The following is an 18,325-nucleotide window of genomic DNA, read 5'->3' as shown; positions in this document are numbered from 1 at the left end:
CTAGAAATAGAAAATAATAATATATCAAAACGTATCTAATACTTGTTAAATGATAGTATAATGTAAATTACATCCATTATTTGAAAATAACCATTTGTTGTTTTTATTTTTTTTTAAATCAGAAATTATTTTTATTTAAAAACATTATTCATATATAATATAATAGTTTAAGTTTGGAAGATTAATCTATATATATAAATTATGTATATATTTTTAAAATTAATTTAAGATATTATATATTGAATAACTGAATAAAAGCTGAATTTCATATCTTGAAAATGAAATATTTATATTTTTGTCTTCATGTTATACTCACCAATCCAGCATTGATATTTATAACTCAGTATATTTTTTAAAAAACTTAGTTTTAAGTAATAAACAAATTTAATAAATTAAATTCATCACCTATAATGTTCTGTAAACTATATTTGAAAACTCTCTAAAATTATATTTTAAGCATAATATTACTATTATTTAATTTAAGTTATTTTAAGCATAATATATGCTAAACCAACTTAAATTATATTTACAATAGGACCATCATAAATCGGTTAATAAACCAAAAACAATACTAAACCTACATGAACCAATACCTGATTCGGCGAGGAAAGAAGTATTTCGGGATAAACGCTTGAATGGTTATTAACTGTAATGGTTTGATCATGAAAGACTTAATATGAATATTAACAATAAAATTATGGATTAGATTAATTTAAATTTGCAAGAATACCTTTTGAGTCTATGAAAAGCAATTCAATTCCCATGAATAAGTTTGGCTTTTGGAAGTTGCGGGTTTCCCAACAATGAATCCACCTAACAAAAAGTTCGTTGTTATAAAAAATCTCCTTCAAAGTCATTTAAGGTTTTTGGGACTGCAAAAATTGATGGTGGAACTATTTTTTTGCTCGAGTGCTTTGAAGTTTTCTTTGATAGTGTAAGGTTGATGTTGATGTAATAATGAATTTTATAGGGACTTTCTTGATGTAAAACTATACATTTTTTTTTTTAATGGGGTTTTTCCATTTTTTTATAATTTACTACCATTTTAAGATAGATGTACATTTTAAGATAATTGTTTAAATCTTAATGTACTTTTTCCATTTTTTAAAATGTTTATTTTCATTTCTTATATTTTTTATTTACGTAATATCTATATTTTATATTTTAAAATAGATATTTAAATCTTAATGTACTTTTTCCATTTTTTTAAATTGTGTATTTACTTTTATTATATATTTTACATTTTAAGATAGATGTTTAATGCTTAATGAACTTTTTCCATTTTTTAAAAAAAATTGTGTATTTACTTATTATTATATATATAATTCATATATTATATATTTACATTATTTACTTATTATTTATTTTCCTGTATATGTATTTCCATTTCTTGTACTTTTTATTTACTTTATATCTCTATTTTACAATTTAAGATAAATGTTTAAATCTTAATGTATATTTTCTATTTTATTTAAATTGTATATTTTCATTTGTTATACTTTCTATTTACGTAATATCTATATTTTAAATTTTAAGATATATTTTTAAATCTTAACGTAATTTTCCATTTTTAAATTGCGTATTTACTTATATTATATATTTACTTATTATTTATTTTTCTTTATATTGTGTATTTCTATTTATTATACTTTCTATTTACTAATAATTTTATATTTTAAGACATATTTACTTCAAATAGTTATATTTATGTTTTTTTTTTTATAAAATGATAATGTTACATTATGGAGATAAACCATTTTTTTTAGTGAAAAATGGTAATCTTACATATGTTTAATGTAGTATTTCCATTTTTTATGTTGTATGTTTACATATTATTGTTATTTTTAAATGTAAAATGGTAATCTTACATATGTTTAATGTAGTATTTCCATTTTTTATGTTGTATGTTTAAATATTATTTATTATTTTCGAAATTATATATATTGTTTTTTTTACAAAATAGTAATGTTACATTATGGAGATAAGCCGTCTTTTTTTAGTGAAAAATGGTAATCTTACATATGTTTAATGTAGTTTTTCCAAAGTCTTGTTTTCAATCGGTTGACTCAACTTTCAAGTGCTTTAAATTGTAATTCTTTTGTAGGTCAAAGTGGGCGCTAAAAAAAATATTTTGAGTGATTATATATATATACCTCATTTAAAAATCTATTCAGTAGCTGTTCTTTTTGCTTTCAATGAAGCTAAAGGTAGCAACATAAAGCAGTGCCAAAGCGGGAGCTCAATCAAGATGAAAAATTAATTTTAAGCCCGAGATTATGACTCAAGAGAAGGAGGGTGGTGACAGAACTATCGTATACTTACGTCGAAGACTACAACATTGGGATATATGTATATGTCGTGTATACTGATCCCATCGAATCTTCTTTCCCGGCTGAGGATCTACCTCTGCTTCTCTAAGAGCTTTGCTATTGTTGATGTAGTGATCACAATCTACATTCATAAGATAAGGAGCATTAGATAGAAACCCCGAGATTTGCGGAAAGAATTCAAATAATATAATCAAGGATTACGCATAATCATTTACTAAAAGATTCATGGCTCCAACATTTTATGATGGTCAACTCTGGGTCTCTTCTCATGGGAAGACAAACCAGCCTAGGCAGCTTGTGGTTTTATACATCGCAAACACCATTGTTTCAAAGGAGAAAACATGAAAATAAACAGATAACTCTGGGAGTAATGTGTACACTCAGCACATATAACAAAAATGAAACAGTTAAACGCCTCTGAGAATCTCACCTAGATCAGGAGAGATGATCACAAATATTATTACCAGGCCAGGGAGTGCATTTGTGCCTAGTCAAGACTTCTTCAGACACTTTCTGTGCAGTCGCAACTAAGCATTGATGTTAACCTTGAATTCTTCATAATCTCTCTGTGTCCAGGATTAGAAAATGAAGTTATGTATAAAGGAGCTAGGATATAAACCTTCATGGTTCATCGTTCCCCAAACTCAAATGGCTGCAAAAGAAAGCGAAACCACCAAATCAGATTATGTGGTTTTAGTTTAAAAATATAAAAAGAGAATGAGTCCGTTTAACCACAAATCAAATTCTCACTGTCATTACCTCTATACCGTGAGTAAAGCGTTTAACCTCAATCAGATTCTAGCCGCCGTACGATTAGCTCTACTGTGGCTCGTCTCAAATGTACAAACCCATTGGTGAGAAAAAAGAAAGGCATCGATTTATATATTGAGAAGGGGAGAAGACGAAGAGAGCTTGGAGTCCGGAGATGATGTTGTTACTCAATACTCACTTTTAATTGGGCAGCAATATCTAGCAGTCCAATATCTAGCAAAAAAAGTGGAATGTGGAAGATAGAAAGTTTTGTAACAGACTGGTTTTGATTTTTCCAAGCGGCAAGAAATATAGCGGAAGAGTGTAAATAATTGATAACATGGCTCTCTGTAAGTGTTAAACCAGAAGAGTGGGATAGACAAACAGATTTGGCATCCCTGTAGATATTAGGGCTATGGAAGTATTACGATTGGGCCGAATATCTGGAAGGGCTGGGATGCTTTTGTGGCCTAATAGCTTGAGTATTAAGAAATGACCGTGATGACGTGGTGGTTTAATTGGTTGAGAATATTTTGTCCTATGTGGACAGCTTTAAGAACCTCTAAATTAGTTCTTTTTATATAGTAGTGATTGGTGAGTCGGAGAGGGAAGCAAATTAATTAGTTTAGTTACTCACAACCCAAAACAGCAATCAAATTGTTAATGAGATATAACACAAAAAAATTTCTTGATAAATTGATTTTAATAATTTGCTCAAAAAATTGATTATAATAAAAATACCACATGTATGTGGCTATTAAGACGGACATGAGTAAATCATACGATCGGGTGGAGTGGAGCTTCCTAGAAACATTAATGGAGAAGTTGGGTTTCGATGAGAGATGGATCCAGATGATCATGCAATGTATATCATCGGTCTCATACCAGGTCTTGATCAATGGAGAGGCCAAAGGCAATATTATCCCATCTCGCGGCTTGCGACAGGGTGACCCTTTGTCACCTTTTCTCTTCATCCTTTGTACTGAAGTTCTTATCTCACAGCTGAAGCATGCTGAAAGAGAAAAGAAGATTACTGGAATAAAGATTGCGAGAGCATATCCTCCAGTATCACACCTCATGTTCGCTGGCGACAGTCTTTTTTTCTGTAAAGCAGAGCAAGGAGAATGTAGAGAGCTCATGCGAATCATTGACGTCTACGGAAACGCCTCAGGACAACAACTGAATAAGTCAAAATCTTCAGTTATGTTCGGTTCTAAGGTGGTAGCGTCCTCAAAAAATAACCTGAAAAGGTCGCTGGATATCAACCTAGAGGGTGGAATGGGTATGTACCTCGGCCTACCGGAAAAGATCTGTGGTTCGAAAAAACAGGTTTTTAGCTTCGTACAAGAGCGATTGAATGATCGTACCAATACATGGTCGACGAAACTTCTATCCAAAGGGGGAAAAGAAGTTCAGATTAAATCAGTAGCACAAGCAGTCCCATCATATGTTATGTCTTGCTACCTTCTGCCTCAAGGGATAACAAAGAACCTAACGAGCGCCGTCTCGCGGTTCTGGTGGAGTACTAAACTCAACAATAGAGCCTTTCATTGGGTGGCCTGGGACAAAATCTGTGTACCGTTGGAAGAGGGCGGACTTGGGTTCAGTGATTTTCAAGATTTTAACCTCGCCCTCCTAGCGAAACAGATGTGGAGGCTTCTCAAGTACCCTCACTCTCTACTGGCCAGAGTACTTAAAGGACGGTATTATAAACACTCTAGTCCTATAACGGTCGGGAGGGCCAATAACCCTTCCTATGGATGGCGAAGTATCTTAGCCTCAAAACCAGTTCTGCAGCAAGGCCTTCGAAAGAGGATTGGGAATGGACATGATACTAAAGCGTGGGAAGAGCCATGGCTCCCCACGAAACCAGCGCGTCGATCCTCCTAACAATATTGCTTTCCCTCGAGATGAGGAGCTACGGGTATACCATCTTATAGATGAGAATGCGATGACATGGAACCTAGACCTGCTGAGGCTTTTTGTTGCAGAAGAGGACATATCCCATATAGTTTTGCTCCGGGTGAGCAGAACAGGGCGCCCCGATAGCTTCAGTTGGGACTTTACAAAGTCTGGATTATACACAGTTAAGTCGGGATACTCGGTTGCACATGACATGCGCCTCAAAGCAGGAAGCCACGTAGCCGCAGAACCTAGTACAACGGTTCTGAAAGCTGCAGTATGGAAAATGAAAGCTCCGCGTAAGCTAAAACACTTCCTATGGCAGGCCACATCCGGTTTTTTAGCGACAGCAGCACAGCTACATGGAAGGCACTGCTCCAGGGAGTCCACCTGCAGTAGGTGTGGGGCCGAGAGCGAATCTATAAATCATACCCTATTTGAATGTCCCCCCGCCTTACAGTGCTGGGCCTTATCACCCATACCGACTTCTCCAGGGGTTTTCCCGTGTACGTCTCTTTATGCTAACATCAATTTCCTTCTTTTCCGTGCAAAGAAGAGAGGTGTGAGTCCAGAAGTGATGACTACTTTCCCATGGATTGCTTGGTATATATGGAAGGCGCGTAACGAGAAAGTTTTCAAAAATAAAGACATCTCACCGTTAGATACAATGCACCAAGCAATAAAGGAAGCAGAGAGCTGGATTATAGCTCAACAAGCCACAGAGATCCTCGATTCCGAAGAGCAACAAAGGAGTCCTCTTATCCCGACGAAAGAACTCATTGTAAGCCGGTGGAGATGCCAATTCGACGCCTCCTGGACAAACGACTTGGACAAAGCTGGGTGGGGTTTTGTTTTGCTTGATGCAGGTTTGCCGTCTCTGTTCGGTGCGCAAGGGGAAAGCGCGGCTGCCTCACCCCTACATGCTGAAGCTGAAGGCCTGATATGGGCTATGCAAGAACTGTTAAAATCAAGGATAACAGAGGTGCGCTTTGAATCAGACTGTGAGCAACTTGTTAAACTCTTACAACAGGAAGAAGATTTACCAGCACTGGCATCAGAATTGGATGAAATTAAAGCTCTATCATCTGAATTCCAAGACTTCTCCATAGTTTATATCTCCAGATCTTTAAACATCCGTGCTGACTGCCTTGCCAAAGGTGGACGAACACGCGTATTAAGCTCACCGTACGTTGACGCTATTGCACCGAGTTGGCTAGTGTTTGGTGGCCAAGAGGCTGCCATATAGCTCTAAGTTTATTTGTTTCGATGTCAAAAAAAAAAAAATACCACATGTATACAATAACTGAAAATATGTTATTAATAGTCAGAACTTCTAAAGTTTTTTTTGGTAGCAATCAAACTTTTACAAATATTAAAAGTGACGGTGATAGTCTTTAAAACCAAAATCTCTACATTCAAAATTTTAAAGCCAAAAGCCAAAAGCCAAAAGCGGTAGTCGTTAATAATATTTTGTTTAGGTTAATAAATTTTAATCTTATATAAAATTTAATAAAAAACATAAATTTGTTGTTTCAATTTTTATTTTTATTTTTATTTTTACAATAAATAAATAAAATATGTTGTTGATAAATTTTGATCGATTTCTTGTTTTAAACTACCCAATATATTTTATGAACTTGAATAAATAAATAAAAAGTAGATTTGCAATAAATATGTAATACATTTGGAAATGAATCATAATATACATTTATACCAGTCACAACTTCTAAAGCTTTTGATGACAATTAAGTTTTTAATTTTTTTTCTAAACCAACAATTACAGTTTTTAAAGCCAAAATCTCCACAGACATAATTCTAAAGTCAAAGCTTAAAGCGAAAGTCATTACCAATCGGATCCGTAGTTACTAAATTGATGTTTTCTTGTAGTAGTGTATATATTATTTCATTGTTGATCAACGGCATTGGTCTCAGTACCGGTAGGATTGCAATTTCTTAAGGTATATGTATAATGTTTTTGATGAAACTCGACTTTAATAAATCTACTGACTAGTTATGTCCCACATGTACATGTAGGTGCACTTAAGAATAAAAAAAACGTGGTGGATTTCCTGATATTGTTTTTGCTAATTGATATGTTGTGTTTTTGACATATTGTACATACGTTTTCTAAATCGTTTTAGAGTCTATCGACTCAAAAACGAACGGAGCAGTCTAATGAGTGATTCTGAGCGGAGCAGCAGCTCAACTGCTCCCGATATTTAAGGAAACCAAGATATTATTTCGGGATTTTCCCTACTTCCTCTATCTTTTCACCCTAGCTGACGACGCCCCCACATATATATTCTATCTATTTCTTTTTATCTTTTATACTAGTTATGTTTACGCAAGAAACCAGACTCTAGATTTTGAGATTTGCGATTTGTTACTTTGTAAGGGAGAAGACTTCATCTCTCTCACCTTATAGAAGATTATCATGAACCATGTTTTAATTGCATGATATATTATTCAGAATTGATTTATGTGTTTTCTTGCTTCATGGCTGAGTAGTCAGCTTGTTTAGTCTAGGGTGCTAGATCCGTGAGGTAAACATAAATAAGTAATAATTTGATTGTCTTCATTCATTGTTGTTATTAAGACTTGCATTAATCTGGTCATTTAGTACATGAACCTAGGTTAACTTGTTCATCAAAAGTGTAATAGGTTGCTAGACATAATTTGAATGAGCATTGCATCCCTAACCTAATCTTTAATGATTGTTATCACATCTTGATCCAAGCGAGAGCTTAAGTATCAAGATCGATTTACAAAAGGAGAAGTTCCACGAGAGTTGGGCTGATCTATCTAAAGTGATACGAGTTCTAGACTTGTTTTAACTGAACTTGAATAATTGTTTGGCTCACAAGTGTTCGACACCAGATGAAGTGACGCTAAGCTAGCATTTTTAGCATTTTAATCATCTGAAAACATAAACCAATTGTGTTGCTTGTTCTTTATGCAATTCTAGTTTTAAAATCACCAGATTGTTTACTTTGATATTGATCTCATAAAAATAAAGTGTAAATTGTTCCTCTCGAATTGAATCTAAAAATATTACAACAACAATGCTAACTTGACAGTAGCAAAAAGCCAATTTTAGTGTATCACTAATCTTTTTGAGTTCTATAGTTATTTGGGACTTTTTAAAATAACTTCATAGGATGATAAATTGAGTTTACTTCATGAACTTTACAGAATGATATCTGTGTTGACGAAAAAGGATTGCAACTCTATATCTTGAATATCACAATTCAAAATGGAGAAGAAATTCACAAATCAATAGATTAGAAGAAAAAACAATTTTTGAACATCTTAATGCTTGGTGAATATATATCTTCTAGTTGCTATGTGATGAAAAACAGCTTTATATCTTCTTTTATAGTTTTTTGTGTTATAGTTTTTTGTTTTGTTTGCCAAAGAAAAAAAAAGAATTGTATACCAATGTAATAGTTTTTTTTGCGTGTGTTTGGTTACCGATCAAATTTAAAACAACTGTTAAAACATGATGGAAAAACAGTTTGACCAAGAAAAAAAAACCAAACACATGATAAACTCACAGACATATTTTCTGACAAATTCGTCGACGTAAGTTTAAAAATATAAATTTGTAGAGTTATGAAAATTAGAAGGAGAAAGCGAAAATAGACAAAAACATTTGTTTATCTAGAGTTCACCTAGAATGTCTATGTCTCTGGATCTGCCAAAGGTAATTCACTATAATCTTAATTAAAAACAAAGATTAAGCACATCTCTCTCAAGCTTACAATTCGGCTTACTTACATTAAAAAAAAAAGAAACCACACGAGCTTCTTTTATATATAATTTTTTATTACATATTAACTTAGTTGGATTAGATCATTCTCCCATTTCCATAATCCTATTAGGAATATTTCCTAAATATTTCCAATTTCTATAACTTCATGGAAGTAATATTTCCAAGATCCTATCAACTTCCATAACACCATAAAAAAATATTTCATTTTCCTAATATGACGTATTTGTCTTGTTATCTGAAGCAAACGTGATGAACAAGGTCATAATGCACTATAAAGATTAAGCTCTTCCTTCTTCAATGTTTCTTAAGCTTTCTCTCTCTTTGTCTCTTGAAAAACAAAGAAAACGTTTTTTAAAAAGGGTTTTTGTAAATTCATTGGAAGTGTTCTTGTGGGAATGGATAAAGTGGTTGCTGCAAAGAACCCGCCGGATGAATGTTGGATTTGCTGGGACCTCAAGTTTTTTTTGTGGTGAAAAATAAGATTAAAGTGTATTGGGTTTGTCTATGTAATAAGTTCACTAATTGTTTTTATTGGATATAGATGTTTATCATAGATTTCTAATTTGAATAATAGAATCTATGATTGATATAAAACATTCTAGAAATTTTTCTCGCTTTATCATGTTCACCTCAACTTCCACAATCAATTTGAATGAAGTTTTCCATTGATTAATAATTCAGTAGTCGTTTATTATTATTCCTGAAAACTTCTTAAGCTTGTATATATTTTTCTACTCTGGTTAATTAGGACAACCTGTTAGCTTACCTATTTCATTTCACTTGTGGTGGATTTCATTCTTGTTAAGGTTGAAAACTTTTTGAGCAAAAATGTACACTTATTACCAAAATTACCAAAACTAAATATCTAAGTACGATAACATGCATTGTTTTGGTTTTAGAATCGTTGAGTTCTAAACTTTGTTCGATATACATATCAAAATACCACAGATAGATCGTTGGGTATCAAAAATGGCTAAGAAGATGGTCTTCATCAAATCTCAGCAGAAATAAGGAAAACATAATTTTGTTGTTGATTAAAGCATGGCTAAATAAGATGGTTTTGATCAAATCTCAACAAAAATAAGGAAAATGTAATTTTGACATGGTTGTTGATTAAAACATATAACTAAAGCCTATCATTTTCCATACTAAACTGAGTCATTTTATAATAGAATAAGGTGAGTCAGAATATGACTAAAACGACAATACGATTATTCTACGAACCATTTCATTTCATGAAAAATATAATAAAATAAAAAGAATTGACACAAACCAAATCAAATTAGATAACAGACTTTGTAAGTAAACCACCATCCAATACTTGGTATATTTGAAGATGGAAATCTCTTTTGTTACTGTAAAGTGTATAAAAATGAATAAGAGAATGCACTTATGGACGCAAATTTGATTCTTTAATCATAAGACTAGTGGAAGCCCATTTGGTGCAGTGGTTTGATCAAGGATTCATTAATGCTCCAGTGGTTTGACCAAGAGTTCATTAATGCTTCTACATCAGGAAGTCTGGGTTTCAATTTCTGGAGAATGCGAAATTATGTGAATTAAAGGATAAAAGGCTTACAAGAGGTCTACAACATGACGAAAAGAGTACTGTCAAGCATGGATCCGATAAGGCAGTTCAGGTGATGCAGTCAGACGTGAATCTTCATACGGTAGGTAGAATTGTCGGTTTCAGAATCGTGTATATCATAATTATCTAACGTTAAAAAAAAATGATAAGACTATGAGGTTCAACGAATTTTTGGACTGTTAAATATGGGCTGTGATTGGGCCTGCAAGATTGAAGCCCACATTATTAACATTAATGGCAACATCTCGTACGTTTGTTAATGGGATTATAATGATGATAACTGTATTTGATTTCAGTAGTAGCTTTCTCGTCGAATCTGCTTCACCCTCCTCTCTGTCTATGTTCTCAAGCTAAGATCGATTCCGGATCTTATCAAAGATTCTGGCGTCGAGCAATTTCAGATGGCGAACTATTTGGCTCAGTTCCAGACGGTTAAGAATTCCTGCGATCGCGTCGTCGCCGCCGGTAAACTTCTCCGATCTGAGTTTTTGCTGCTTTCTACCACTTAGCCATTTAGGATAGCTATTTTCTTTCTCCTTTTACACATTTTGCGCTCTGATAATTTGCCACAATGTAGTTGAAGTCCGATAAAGAGCTGTAAATCACAATGTGATCTTAGATTCTTCGTTTTGAATTATTTTGGGGCTTAGCGATTGACAAAATTATTGCGAATTGAGTTGTTTGGCTTCTGTGTTATGCTGAGGGCTGAGTCATGACTAGAGATTCCATGGATTATGCTTTTTTGTTTTCTCTCATTTTGATTCCTGTACCTGTGGATCCTACTTAGCTTCCCGTTTGTTACAGTCGAAGATGTGAGTGATCTGTGGCCCACGGTTAAAGGTTTGTTTGAAGAACATCAGCCGTTAAAAAGAGCCTTCTTGACAAACAGGACTCGTAATCCCGTGCTCGTTGAGAACTTGCCCGTTGAGTTTATATTAACTACAGACGCCAGACTTCGGAGTCGATCTCCGCAGGAACAGTATTTGTTCTGGTTCCGAGAACCATATGCAACTATAGTTCTTGTGACCTGCGAGGTACTTGTCTTGTTATTATCTTTTGTCATGTATCCTCTCTCTTTCTTTGCTGTATTGGTCAGTATTATTACTTATTTGGTTAAGTTGTGTCTTTGACATTGCAGGATCTTGATGAGTTTAAAAACATTCTTAAGCCACGTCTGAAATTAATTGTTCAGAACGATGAGAGGGAATGGTTTATTGTATTTGTATCTAAGGTTCACCCAAGTAATGACCAAGCAACTAAATCTGTCAAGAAAGTATATGCCAAGCTTGAAGTTGATTTCAGTTCTAAAAAGAGAGAAAGGTTAGGATTGCTATTTGGGCAGTGTTTTTTTTTTTTTTTGTTTTAATACATGTGGCCAAGAAGCAAAGTTAAACCTTGCCAGATTCTCAAAGAGGCTTGATTGCTCCTACTGAAATATGATTCTAACAAAAGTAGATTAGGATAAACAGTTGCAAAATAACTCTTCTCCTTCGCTAGATGCATAAACTAAACCCATTTAGCAGCACTCACGGGAATGAAGCTATCTGTAGATTAGTTACTTAAGATAATGCAGAAGGGGTAGATACTACGGCACATTTTCACCTGCTTGATCAGATTTACTGAATTATTGTATGCCATTGATGGTCTTCTTATAATAATTTTTTCCATACTTTTAAGGTGCTGTAAGCTGGATATATATGGCCCCAATGCACATTTTTGGGAGGATCTAGAATTAAAGATTACCGAGTGCATCAGGAATACCTTGGATAGGCGCGTTCTATTCTACGAGGATGAGATACGCAAGCTCACCGAGCAGCGGTTTATGCCAATATGGAACTTTTGTAACTTCTTCATCCTGAAGGTTTTCTCTCTCTCTCCAATGTGACTGCTATGCAGATGATTAAATGGTTCAAAATCATGCTTCTTCCTTTCTGTAATGTGATTTTATACGGTTTTGGTAAAGTCTCTGAGATGGAGAATTATGGGCCACTTCTGTTATCTTCCATAGAAGTATGAGAAGAATTCTCATCTGTTAAGCTTAGAAATACCATCTTCGGTCCTTGCAGTCGCATTTGATGAAACTTTTCTCATTCTCTTCCAAGGTCATAATGTTCTATTCTGTCTCAGGAGAGTTTGGCTTTTATATTTGAGATGGCTCATCTTCATGAAGATGCATTACGTGAATATGATGAGTTAGAGCTCTGCTATTTGGAAACAGGTTATTTTCCTACACCTGTGTCTCTCTCTTGCCGTGGCAATAAAAATCCACGATTTTGTCTCTTTGGTATATTTATTAGTGTTCTGCTTTCGACAAACCATACATCTATCTTTATCTTTTAAAGCATTTGGGATCATCCGACAGACTTATTTCCTTTTCCGATCTTTTTTCCTGAAAAAGAAATAATTTGTTACGCATTCACTACGATGCAGTTAATATGCCCGGAAAACAGAGGGAATTTGGAGGATTCGATAGTGAAGATGACCAAGCTACGCTGCTGAAACCAGGAAGCAAACCATTGACACAGATTGTGCAAGATGATTCTTTTAGAGAATTCGATTTTAGACAGTATCTCTTTGCCTGTCAATCCAGGGTTAGTGTACACAAGAGCCATCATATTGATCAGTGTCCTTTATTTGCGTATCAACATTTTCATCAGCTTACTTGCATGTGTTTTTATTGCAGCTGTTGTTCAAGTTGAATCGTCCTTCTGAAGTTTCATCCAGGGGTTACTCTTTTGTTATCAGTTTTGCAAAGGCGTTGACCCTCCATGAGGTAGCCTATACTGTACTAAAGAAAAGCCTATTATCATAACTCTGATTTGTTGATTTGACCAACCTCATTTTTCCTCATCTTTCTATATTTTTGTAGAGTGTGCTGCCCTTCTGTTTGCGGGAAGTTTGGGTAATTACTGCGTGTTTAGCGCTGCTCGATGCAACTGCTTCTCATCACCATGATGGAATTGTTGCACCTGATATTGAGAAGGAATTCTACCGTCTTCAGGGTGATCTCTATTCCCTCGCACGGGTTAAGGTAAAACTCTCCTTGCTTTCAAAATCCGGGGAATGAATACAACCCTTGTTTCTCAATTTGAATGGAGTTCGCCGTTGATATTTATGTTGTGAGGTGGTATAGGGTTTGTCTATGTAGTAGTTTGTTTTATGTGATGTCCAAGCACTGTTTTGTTGTTTTGTTGGTCGAATACGAATTTAATAAGACACCTATTTTCAAGTGTTTATACCCATTGAGATGTCTTTATGTTCATTGCAGTTCATGAGACTTGGATATTTGATAGGATATGGAACAGACATAGAAAAAAGTCCACTAAACAGGTACCAGTCTATTTCTGTTATAGTATGTTCATTTTCTTGTTAATTAGAAAAATTCCTTCTCAACGACTTCTTGTGAAGAAAGGGTTAACCAGTTAGTCACTTTACCAAAACAAAGCAAGTCTTCGTTTGCTTGAACTATGTAGTGACTTCTACACAATTTTTGGGCAGTGCTTGTCTCAGTATGCTGCCTTGGCCAAAACCTGCGGTCTGGCCATCTCTTCCACCAGATGCTTCCTCTGAGGTGCTTGAAAAAGAAAAGGTATACGCTACATAATATGTTGCTTGATTGTGTTATCTGATAGCATTCTTATTGAAGCCAATCATTCTTTAGATTCAGGCTAAGAGTTAGTTGTGTTTGCATAGCCTCTCTTCAAACAGACATTATTTTGTTTTACCAGTGTATTGTAGTGGACATGAGATCTAGGTCTCCGTAACTATATTTACCATCTGTTTTTTTTTTGGAATGCTGATCTCCTAGTTTTGGTACAGACTATTCTTCAAGCAACTTCAAGGACCAAGCACTTTGGTATTCAACGGAAACCTTTACCCCTTGAACCATCTGTCCTTCTACGTGTGGCTAACAGAAGAAGGGCTTCTCTTTCTACTGGAAATATTCCTGAAATATTTGATGGCCGCACAGGCTTTACTGAAGGGTAATGATTTGCTTTTTAAATCATGTCCTTTTAGCTCTTATTGTTTTCAAATGTGTTAGCACTTGTTCTCAAATGTTTTGAAATTCCCAGGAAGTATTGCAAATCATCACCTTTTGTTATTCTTTGAGGAACTGAAATGATATGTTTATATATTCCGACAGATCAGGTTTAGAAGCGTCTCCGAGAACACCTTCATCACTTAAAGTACAAGCACCTCCCATGTCAAGAACAAATTCTTCACCTGGAAATTTTGAAAGTCCGCTAGATAGGCCTATGAGGCTTGCTGAAATTTTTGTTGCTGCTGAGCATGCTCTGCGGCTTACCATTTCAGATCATGATTTGTCGAAGGCATTGTCATCTACTCAGGATTTCGAGGTAGCGTAAGTTCAAATGCGCAAGCCATTTACATAAGGATGGTGAAGCTTCTGATTTAAATTCATCTCTTTTTTCTATCTTCTCATGTATAAATTTTGTTGTGGCAGCATAAATATCTTAATCTAACTAAAGGTGCTGCCGAAAATTATCATCGCTCTTGGTGGAAGAGACATGGAGTCGTTCTTGATGGTGAAATTGCAGCTGTCTGCTTCAAGCACGGGAAATATGATTTGGCTGCAAACTCTTATGAAAAAGTTTGTGCTCTTTATGCGGGTGAAAGATGGCAAGATTTACTGGCAGAAGTCTTGCCCAATCTAGCCGAATGTCAAAAGAATCTTAATGATCACGCTGGATACATGTCATCTTGTGTTAGGCTACTTTCCTTGGATAAGGGTTTATTCGCCCCCAAGGAGCGGCAAGCTTTTCAGATCGAGGTTGTCAATCTTGCACACAGTGAAATGGAAAACCCAGTTCCCTTAGATGTGTCGTCATTGATCACATTTTCTGGAAGTACTGGCCCTCCGCTTCAGTTGTGCGATGGAGACCCTGGAACTCTATTAGTTACTGTGTGGAGTGGCTTTCCTGATGATATCACCCTTGATTCGCTTAGTCTTACCTTAGTAGCCACCAACAACACCGACGAAGGCGGCCAGGTTTGCCTCCATTAGACATGAAAATTCTCGTCCTTTTCTTTTATGAATTTCACGTTCTTAAGAACTACTGTATGTATTTGAATTGGCTTTCAGGCTTTAAAGAGTTCTGCTGCAACTGTGCTAAAGCCCGGAAGGAATACCATCACATTTGATCTGCCTCCACAAAAACCTGGTTCTTATGTCTTGGGAGTTGTTACTGGTCAGATTGGGCGCTTGAGATTCAGGTCTCACAGCTTTTCGAAAGGTGGTCCTGCAGATACTGATGACTTCATGAGTTATGAAAAGCCAACCAGACCTATCCTGAAGGTAATCGATCTCCCAATATTAAGAAAATTTATTACGGATTGTGGAATAGTAGAAAATCATTAATTATACATGCATGAGTAATGATACTCTTATGCACATTTGTTTCCTTGGTTGATACTTGATACGATAGACATCTTATTCTTTAGGTTTCCAAACCAAGAGCTCTGGTTGATCTTGCTTCAGCAGTATCTTCTGCGCTGCTTATAAATGAAGCACAGTGGATTGGTATCATAGTACATCCTATAAATTACTCACTGAAAGGCGCCATCTTGCACATTGACACTGGTCCGGGGCTAAAGATTGAAGACTCATACGGCATTGAGATGGAGAGATACGTGGAAAAAGATTGTGATGCTGGTGCATCAAAAGCCGAAGTTTCTGTAGAAGATAGCCCTGTCTCTCCAAAACAGGATTCAGAGGTACTTAACCTCTGCGATGGTAAAATAGTTTTCTCAGAATGGGCAAGCAATGTCAGTTCTATTCTGTGGGTCCCTGTTCGTGCATTGAGTGAGAAGCTTGCCAGAGGTTCATCTTCGGGTTTGCAGCAATAAACTACTTTTCTGATTATCACATGTCTCTTGTCACATCCTCTTGCTAAAAATATTTATTTATTTTGCGTTAACAGTCACTCCGCTGAAACAAGATATTCTAGAGGGAATGAGAACTGTAGCTTTAAAACTTGAATTTGGGATGCATCATAACCAGATATTTGAGAGGTATTGTATTTATTTCTTGTTATGACAAATCTGATCATATTTTTTTCTTGTTCCACATCAGCGGTTTGGCTCCCAAAACAGTTCCATTTCCTGATCAGTTTTCCCTCTGATTTTGTTATGTGAGCAGAACCGTAGCGGCACATTTTACCGACCCTTTTGACGTGACTACAAGGGTGGTAAACAAATGCAACGATGGCACGATGGTCTTGCAGGTAACCAACTTGAGCTCGTTTAAATTGATTTTGTTATTCTTAGCCTCTCAGTCCTCTCATCACGTCAATTCAAGGTTATTAATCAAGTAATTCCTAATTACAGGTTATGCTACACTCCCTTGTCAAGGCCAACTTGATAGTTCTTGATGCTTGGCTTGATCTTCAAGAAGGATTTGTTCATGGAAAAAGTGAGGGAAGACCTACATCAACATTCTTTCCGCTTGTTGTGTCTCCAGGGTCTAGAGCAGCCGTTGTGTTCAGTATATCCCTAGAGAAGACGATGTCCTCAGGTATTCCTATTCTTCCGAATAACTATTAATTTTACTCAGTTTCTTACTTTAGATTTTACTTCTTCTCAAACACAGTTTTAACGCATCTGAAACTTGGAAGCTATTTCTGGTTTCAGAATATTACCAAGAAAGTGTGATAAAAGATACTGTAACATAGAGTCTATAGGAAGATTCACACCGTGTCAAAACTCTTGTTCTTTTCCTCCAGAAGTCATTTACGCATGTTAGCATACAAAATGACATTCGCGTACTTGTATTAACTGCGAACTGACTAATTGTTTGCACAACATAAGGGAAAGATTTGCAACTACCAGAGAGCATCCTGAATATCAAATATGAAATCAATGGTGATAGAGCCGCTGGAGCACACAAACCAGTGGATGCAGATCACTCTGGATCTGATTCTGAAAGGAGAGCTTTGGTGTTCAAGAGTGCTATCGTTTTGCAGCGTCCAGTGCTTGATCCTTGCCTTACAGTTGGATTTCTCCCACTTCCTTCTGATGGTCTTAGGGTGGGGAAACTTATTACCATACAGTGGAGAGTCGAGAGGCTGAAAGAACTCAAGGGAAGTGAAGCCGTAGAACAACAACATGTAAGTCATATCCAGATTAAGCTAGTTAATGTAGCTTCCTGTAAAAAATATCGGCTCATTAACTGTTATTGTTTATTTACACAAGGATGAAGTGTTATATGAAATCAATGCAAATTCGGAGAATTGGATGATTGCGGGTAGGAAGAGAGGCCATGTGTCTCTCTCAGAAGAGAAAGGTAAAAAATATTTTCTTCTTCTCACATGTTTTATTTTCAAGAAATACAAATGATGATATGTTGTTTCCTTTGCTGGCTTACAGGTTCAAGAGTAGTAATTTCGATACTGTGTGTCCCATTAGTAGCGGGTTATGTCCGTCCCCCTCAGCTCAGTTTGCCGAACGTGGAAGAAGAAAACGTAAGAAGCAATCCACCGGGTCCTCACTTAGTGTGTGTCTTGCCTCCACTTCTCAGTTCTTCCTATTGCGTCCCTGTTAAGTAGAGAAGGTGGTTCATTTTTAACTTATCCATACTCAACTCGAAGTTTCATTAGAGTATCTGCTACGACCAATATCAAAGGCGACGTATTTTATATTTGTATTTTTTTTTTTTTTTTTATGGTTTGCGATCTCATAGAAATATGAGAGGATTGAGTTGATGTCAATGAGGTTGGTTTTTTCTTGTATTTAAACCATGTTCGATTACTGAGTTGGTCATTAGTGATCGACCTGTCGTTTCTTCTAGTAGTAACGACACTAATGATTTGATTAAACGTTTAGGTAGTATTATAGGATCAGGTTATTAAAAGAACTATGTCAAAAGGTCAGGTAATATAAATCATATTGAAAAGATAAGAATCATCCCATCAAAAGTTTATTAGCAAAATTTATTGAATGAAAATCAGTACATCCAGTTTTTCA

The 18,325-nt window shown here is 35.4% G+C and overlaps 1 protein-coding gene across 2 annotated transcripts; it reads left to right on the top strand.

Moving 5' to 3' along the window:
* The first annotated feature begins 10,597 nt into the window (after nt 1–10,597).
* LOC106318570 (trafficking protein particle complex II-specific subunit 130 homolog) lies at nt 10,598–18,121 on the top strand. Of its 2 annotated transcripts, none has more exons than XM_013756601.1 (21): nt 10,598–10,807; nt 11,147–11,376; nt 11,481–11,662; nt 12,020–12,203; nt 12,470–12,560; nt 12,773–12,933; nt 13,026–13,115; nt 13,212–13,373; nt 13,611–13,672; nt 13,841–13,931; nt 14,162–14,325; nt 14,487–14,700; nt 14,808–15,353; nt 15,447–15,659; nt 15,806–16,184; nt 16,285–16,375; nt 16,503–16,587; nt 16,691–16,877; nt 17,171–17,469; nt 17,555–17,645; nt 17,729–18,121. In XM_013756601.1, exons 1-21 carry the CDS (start codon nt 10,744–10,746, stop codon nt 17,905–17,907), a joined length of 3,765 nt encoding a protein of 1,254 aa, XP_013612055.1. In that variant the 5' UTR covers nt 10,598–10,743; the 3' UTR covers nt 17,908–18,121. The 2 variants fall into 2 exon arrangements, with proteins under 2 accessions (XP_013612055.1, XP_013612054.1); XM_013756600.1 differs by having other exon boundaries at nt 15,806–16,196.
* Nucleotides 18,122–18,325: the final 204 nt, after the last annotated feature.

This window comes from Brassica oleracea, chromosome C9 (assembly GCF_000695525.1).
Source record: "Brassica oleracea var. oleracea cultivar TO1000 chromosome C9, BOL, whole genome shotgun sequence".
In the NCBI taxonomy this organism is placed as follows: Eukaryota; Viridiplantae; Streptophyta; class Magnoliopsida; order Brassicales; family Brassicaceae; genus Brassica; species Brassica oleracea.
Note: the sequence above shows the minus strand (reverse complement) of the source record. Positions and strands in the feature narration are given on the sequence as shown.